The sequence below is a fragment of the Tupaia chinensis genome, unplaced genomic scaffold (assembly GCF_000334495.1).
Source record: "Tupaia chinensis unplaced genomic scaffold, TupChi_1.0 Scaffold000037_9, whole genome shotgun sequence".
NCBI lineage: Eukaryota > Metazoa > Chordata > Mammalia > Scandentia > Tupaiidae > Tupaia > Tupaia belangeri.
Genome location: NW_006159492.1, coordinates 1302881 through 1310260, shown reverse-complemented (window position 1 = coordinate 1310260; position 7380 = coordinate 1302881). Strand labels below are relative to the sequence as shown.

Sequence of the window (7380 nt, the reverse complement as noted above, 5' to 3'; positions counted from 1 at the left end):
GCGGGGCTGGTGGGCGGGTTAGCGTCAATAGTAGGCGCAGCAGCAGGAGCTGTAAAGGGACTGGTCTGCGCCCTCGGCCACTTAACATTTCAATGGCAGATCTTGGGAAATATATCCGAAGTCTGCTTGGTGTGCACGGAAGTGGGCACATCCACTCTGACGGGAGTTCAGCCTTTCAGAGGACAATTATAGGAGAATGCACTTCTAGAACTTTCCCCAAGGATGTTTTCATGAACTTCTGCAACAATTGTTAAGATCTTTTCTTTCTTTTTTTTTTTTTTTAATCACAGGGCTATTTATGACAGAGCCAAATTAGAAATAGTTTTTAAACCCATCAGTACGGAGTTATTGAAATGGATGATAGCACATGGGATAGGCTATTATAATTCAATCATCAACTTTTAGGAAAAAACGACAAAGATGTTCAAGACACATTAAGTGAAGGTGGCGTAATATAAATCACAGATTCAGCAAACACACACACGCACACACACATTCATGTAGAACGGAAGACTGGAAGAACGTTATTGGCAGGTATTTATTTTTGGATGCTTTCTTTTTCTTGTGTGTTTTCCTGTGCAATATGTGTATAGTTGCAGGGGATGCTTGCAATTGCCAGGGTTGGGGGGAGAGAGAAAGCACCGCTCAATGGGGCACGGTCACTGGCAACCCTTTTCCCTCCGCCCCTCCTTCCCGCCAGCATCCTGGGCACGCACCCACGAGCACCTGCCATGTTTTCAAGCCACTGGGCTGGAATTCAAACCACCGTCAGCCACACAGGATCTGGCTACCTTAACCAATGAACTCCGGCGTGCTGTGGGGCCAGCCCACTTAGGAATAATGAAAGTAGATGGTCCTTGTGAGAAAAGCTTCCGTGAGAAGGAAGCCGACATACCGCTCTGAGAAGCCCCAGCACAATGTGATGGAGGCCAAGGCAGTAGTGCAAGCCGGACGGACGGTCCGTGTGGTTTCAGAGAGGTCGTCACTGTGCCCTCCTGGGAGAGGGACTGGGCTCCACGGAAGAACCATCAGGACCTCAAGGAGGCCCTGAGAAATGGAAAAGCGTCAGCGTCCTGGGCAGAAGGAGCGTTCACAAGGACGCAGCAGCACGTGCATGGACAGGCTAGGGATTCTTAAAGGGCGTGGGGCTCAGAAGGGAGAGACCGTTCGTTCGCCAGCACGCGGGCCCTGGCTGCCTGGGCTGCCGGAGCGGACCACCGCCCGCTGGGTGGCTGGAACGCAGGACTTACTTTCTCACAGGTCTAGAGGCGGGGTGTCCGAGGTGAAGGGCCAGCGGGCCTCCCTTCCTGAGTGCTGAGGCCATCCTCCCCTGTGTCCTCACGAGCATTCGGGGAGAGGAGGGGCTCTTGTGTCTTCTCTTCTTCCTTTTTTTTTTAAGTTTTTGTCAGGGAGTGCTCACCAGAGAGAGAGAAAGTGAGAAATCACCCCCGCCCCGGGTTGGGGGGATGGCTACGCTGCAATCCCTCCCCCTCCATCCTCCTCTCAGGATTTGAGCATGTGTGCACACGGGCCTGGCATGATTCCCAAGCTACAGGGTGTGGGACTGTAGCTGGAGCCGGCCCTCCTGGATCGAGATGTCCCTTAGGAACTTGGTTAGCCCTAGCCACCTCCTTAAAGCCCGGTCTTCCAATACAGGTGCAATGGCGGTTAGAGCTTCGGCATGAATTGTGAAAGGACACAGTTTTCTCCATAACACTATCCCAGACTGAAGCGCCAACCACTGTTCACCTCTGAATACAAAAATAGTGTGGTAAAAGTAATGTTTTGGGGCAATTAACACCACCTTGACGCATAGAAAGATGCTTCGAGAAAGTCTAGAAAATTTTCTGTATGTTCTTTTTTTTTATTAAATAAAAACCTCATTATAATTTTAAATTTGCTATAGGGTGTGTGTGCACATTGCAGAGAGACAGAGAAAAAGAGGCACCCCCGCCCCGGGTTGGGGGGATGGCTACGCTGCAATCCCTCCCCCTCCATCCTCCTCTCAGGATTTGAGCATGTGTGCACACGGGCCTGGCATGATTCCCAAGCTACAGGGTGTGGGACTGTAGCTGGAGCCGGCCCTCCTGGATCGAGATGTCCCTTAGGAACTTGGTTAGCCCTAGCCACCTCCTTAAAGCCCGGTCTTCCAATACAGGTGCAATGGCGGTTAGAGCTTCGGCATGAATTGTGAAAGGACACAGTTTTCTCCATAACACTATCCCAGACTGAAGCGCCAACCACTGTTCACCTCTGAATACAAAAATAGTGTGGTAAAAGTAATGTTTTGGGGCAATTAACACCACCTTGACGCATAGAAAGATGCTTCGAGAAAGTCTAGAAAATTTTCTGTATGTTCTTTTTTTTTATTAAATAAAAACCTCATTATAATTTTAAATTTGCTATAGGGTGTGTGTGCACATTGCAGAGAGACAGAGAAAAAGAGGGGGAGAGAGAGAGAGAGTGAGGGATCCCCCCTGGCCCCTTCTCAGGGGAGATGGCCACAGTGGAACCCTCCTCTGTTCTCGGGATTTCAAGCACGCATTCACCCACTCCTGGTGTTTTCCAGGCCACTAGGTCCAGGGCTTAATGCATAGTCAGCCATTTGGGATCCAGCCACCTTAAACTCCACATCACAGATTAGCCCCCTCATTCTTTCTGATCTCTCTGCTTTTCCATTCATTTATTTGTCTTAAAAGTTCTTTGATGAGATAGAGTTATGCACGAGGGAGACCTTCAGTGGGGTCTCGCCACCCGCAGGCCACTTTCCCCAGTCCTCCAGCTGGTTAGGATCTTGGGTGTGTGAGTATCTGGTGTGTTTCTGGTCTACTCGGGATCCGAACTCGCAGTCGGCTATGTGGATTCTAGTACTACGGGTTAGCACGCCCCCCACCCGCACAACCAAGGCTGGGCCCCTGCTGTTTCTTCTTCGTCTGTCAGGGCCTCCATGAGGTTCTTTGTGATCAGCTAAGGGCTATCGGGCTGGGAAGCCCCACGCCCCCAGGATGGAGGAAGGGGAGGGCGTGGGAGTCGGGGAATCCAGTGGTCTGATTCCCAAGGCGCTCCACGTCTCAGTGGCTGAGGAAGGGAACACGTTTCAGAAGGCCACACTCCACCGTCCGTGCTGAACCCTGTGGTGGTACTTGAACCCCTCCAATGCAGACTCTCTCTCAGCTGCTTTTGCTGCTGGGGCTCTTCTGGGTGATTCAGCCACGTTCTTCCACCGCCTCGCTGAGCGTGCTGGAGCAGTTCTGCGCTGTCAGCTCTGTGCTGTCAGCTCGTCGGTCACAGGCACGGCCCCCGCCAGGGTTGGTGACTCTCTCTCCAAGGCCAGCTTCCTCTCTGATTTATGGTCGTGTGAACCCCTCTTTCTGTGCTCCTGAAGTGTTTATCTTCCCCCATTCCCACAGTGTCTCTGATTCTTCAGAATCTCCAAGTTGGTGTTTCCCCAGCCTGGGGAGAGTTCTGAGTGCAGGAGCGGAAGGGGAAAGAATGAGCAGTGTGTCTGGACAGGAAAGCACCTCCGCACACAGGCAGCTGGCCACCATGCAGCCACCAGGCCTGTGCACTTGGCTGTGGGCGAGGAGTGTTAGCGGAACACTGTTGTTTTATCATAAACTGCTGTTATTGCAGAATGACAGTTTATACTACCCACTTGAAAGAAGATACTTGAGTAAACAGACACATTTGGAAAACAGAATTAAGAATCATTTTAAACATCATAAACAGGCTAGATTTTGTAGAACCTAATTGCAGCGAAAATGCCTTATTTTCTCATTTATTTTAAAAAGATTTTTGTAGGGCTGTCCCTGTGGCCTCACAGATATGGGAGCCAGATTGCACATGGCCAGTTGCACAGTTCGGTTCTGGACCTGGCAGCTTGAAAACATGCCAGGCACCTGTGTGTGCAGGCCCCAAACCCGGAAAGGATGGAGAAATGGGGAAGGGATTGTGGCCTGACCATGCCCCACAGGGAGTGCTATCCTCCTCTCCATCTCTCTGTCTCTGTTTATCTCTGGCAAGTACACATGCCCTCTGGCAAAATTTAAAATTAATAAGTAAAATAAAAGAGTTTTGTAAACTCATTACTCTGTTTCATGTAAGTAGGTCTTACCAAATGCCAGATGAAGCAATCATAGATTTTTTTTCCTGCATATCTTTTTAATAAATTATAATACTTTTTCTGGTTATAAATGAAAACATCTGTATAGAATATTGGCACTTTAATGCTAAAGTAAAAAATATATACATTAGAATTACCTGTTTGTGGCGTCTTTCCAAGCTACACAAGTTTTTTCTCAGCTACCTCTTTGTATATACTTCTAGGACAAGTCCCCACTGCTCCCTACCCAGATAGAAATTCAGCTGTCACACCCTTTGCTTGCCTTGAAGTGAAAACAAACACACAAACAAACCAGTGCCTGCTGTGGCCTGCTCTGTGTCCTTCCCAGTCACAGTTCACAGCCCTGCACCCTGGTGTCACCCTGGGAGACAGGGCTTTTAGAAGACTGTGAAAGTCAAACGAGGCTTTAAAGGTGGGCCTTAATCTGACAGGATTGGTGGCCTTCCAGGAAGTGCAGGGGGCGAAGACGTCTTCCTGCTGCTGCCATCTGAGGATGCAGCAAGAAGTGAACGTCTGCAGGCTAGGAAGAGAGCCCTCACCAGGAATGATTATCTGGCACTTAAATCTTAGACTTCTCAGCATTTAACAGAGTGGGAAATAATTTCCTATTACTTATGCCGCCCCGTCTGTGTACTTGATTTGGTAGCCAGAGCAGAACATGATAGAGACCTCTGTTATGGAGTATTTAGAAAGATCACATGCACACACGAGCAAAACAAGACCATATGAATCTACTCAACCTCACTTCTAAAATCATCCCCATACATTTTCTGATGATTCAAATGACATTTATTTTGTTTTCTAATTATGAAGCAATGTATAGTCATTGTATTAAAATGAGAAAAAATAAAAGCACCAAGAAAAGAATGAAAATCCTATCACCCACGATAACTACAGTTATTATAACTTCACTGAATGTATTTCTGTGGATGCTACACAGTTAGAAACACCTTTGCCACTGTTAACAGAAGAGGAGACCACATGGTACAGTTGGTGAGTTGCTCTATTTACCTAACCACTGTGACATTGCCCCCTCTAATTAACATCACATTCTTTAAAAAATGTTCGAGAACACTAGTGGACATTGTGCCTCATGGTTTAAGCACGTTCGAGAACATTAGTGGGCCCTGATTCTCATCCCTTCCATACTTACTTCCAGCCGTTGCAAGTGAGCGACTAGTCAAGTCAGGAGCCTAGTTCTCTGACAAGAGTCGATTTTTTCCTATTTCACCATATCATTCCGTGTTCAAATACGGCTGTCCCTGTGTCCCAGCTGCTCGAGGACTGCACCCACCGTCTCCAGATGGCCCAGCCCGCCAGAGCCCTGCACACCCCAGACGGAGAGCTGGTCCAGTCGTGGGACGACATCGGGCGGGATACGGTCATCTGTGTGTCACCAGGGTCCACCTTCATAACCTGGAAAGGTAGGGGGTGGTTTTTCTCTTAAGTTTTTGAGGAATTAAAGGAGTCGCGCTTTCCTTCAAAGAGCTAACTTCCTGGATTCTATATCACGCTGATTCTTAACGACTCTCCTCTCTCGTGTGTTTCTATTCCATGTTTTGGATGTTGCATTTATGTGCTGGAACCTCACTGTTAACGCCATTTGCTCTAAAAATTTCAGTCAAAGTTTTAGTCTTATTCAGGAGACTTAGTTGCAAAGACACAAAGAGAGCCTCATTCAAGGGTACCCCCTTAGTGGGAGCCCTGGGGATATGTGAGATCTGCTGCTTCCTACTCTTCGAGTTATCTAAAACTTTTTGTTTTTGAGAGATTTTTGTTGAAGGGTATGTGAACTCACCAGAGAAACAGAGATAAAAAGAGAGAGACAGAAAGCAAGAAATCACCCCCCAGGGGTAATGGCCATGCTGCAATCTCTTATCCTCCATTCTCCTCCCAGGAATTTAGGCACACACACACACACACACACACACACACACACACGCCCGGCATGAGTTTCAAGCCTCTGGGACCTGGACTTGAACTGTGGTCAGCCATGGGGAAGTCTGGCGACATAACGATCGCACCATCTGCTGGTCCCAAAACTTTAGGTTTTACTAATAGCAATCAAAGAGTTTGCACGTTTCCCTTCTTTGATAATTGAGGCCGTTTTAGTACCTTGTACAGTCCTTGGTCGTCTCGTTGATAGGTGACAGGAACTGAGAAGTAGGGTGGTGCTGCATGGACTCTTGCCCTCCGTCCTGTTTACCCCGAGGATGGCGATGCTCTTTCTGCAGGTATGCGACTGCAGAGACATAACTTCCAGGAACCCTAGGGAGAACACTGTTTTCACTTTAAAGGAAATTGAACAATTAGGAAACAAATGACCCACCATCCCAATAATAAAAATACATTATTTTTTAAGGTTACCATAAATGATTATCACTATGCTATGTGTAAGGGAGGTAAACCTAAAACCTCGAACATAGTTGAGACTGTATCTTTACACTTATCCCCTAGAAGGGAAAAGAATAGCAAAGGGAAGACCACGAGATAGGGAGACAGGGCTCATGGCGACTCCCAGCCCCGTTCTGAGGGGTGGATGCACAGACATCCCCACAGTAGCACCCTGCGTCACGGCGGAGGTGCCGTCTTGGGGTTCTAGGTGTCCCTGTCCCTGCCATCCGCCGTCTCCCAACACCGCAGTTGGTGACTCACGACATGGCCACTGAGAAGACCACGCCAGTGAGAACGATGGCTCTTCTCATCCCTGAATATGAGTCGATGGCCTCCGTGTTCCCAAAGTGCATCGCCTTTCGGAGAAATATAAGCCAGCCTTCCTCCTCTGAAAAGGTGTCCTTTAGCTTGTTTTTCTCAGGAATTTCCTGTACTTGCCAGAGGCGGGAGGAGAAAGGGCCCCCCAAGGGGGAACGGTGTGCCAGTCTCTCCTCCCCCACTTCTCTACCCTGGGATTTGGGGCATGCACACACATGTGACAAGCATGCTTTTCAGATCTCATAGGTCAGAAATCAAACTATGGCCATCCATGAAGGATCCAGCACCCTGAACTTCCAGGCTACAGGGCTGGCCAGTAAGAGTTTTTAGTGTAACTAAGGGTGTGAGCACAGATGCTGTGACTGGGCACGTGGGGACGTTGAGCACACGTGCCGTGACTGGGCACGCAGGGATGGTGAGCACACGTGCCGTGACTGGGCACGCGGGGATGGTGAGCACACGTGCCGTTGCTGGGGCATGCGGGGACGGTGAGCACACGTGCCGTGACTGGGCACGCGGGGGCAGCGAGGGCACGTGCCCTGACT

At 49.0% G+C, this 7380-nt stretch overlaps 1 protein-coding gene across 1 annotated transcript in view; it reads left to right on the top strand.

Annotated features, from left to right (window-relative positions):
* Nucleotides 1–7380, top strand: part of DCDC1 (doublecortin domain containing 1) — a 224732-nt gene that overhangs the window by 215049 nt on the left and 2303 nt on the right. The window contains exon 28 of the mRNA XM_027772760.1: nt 5397–5547. Coding sequence (XP_027628561.1) covers nt 5397–5547 — 151 coding nt within the window. The remainder of the gene's footprint in view (nt 1–5396; nt 5548–7380) is intronic.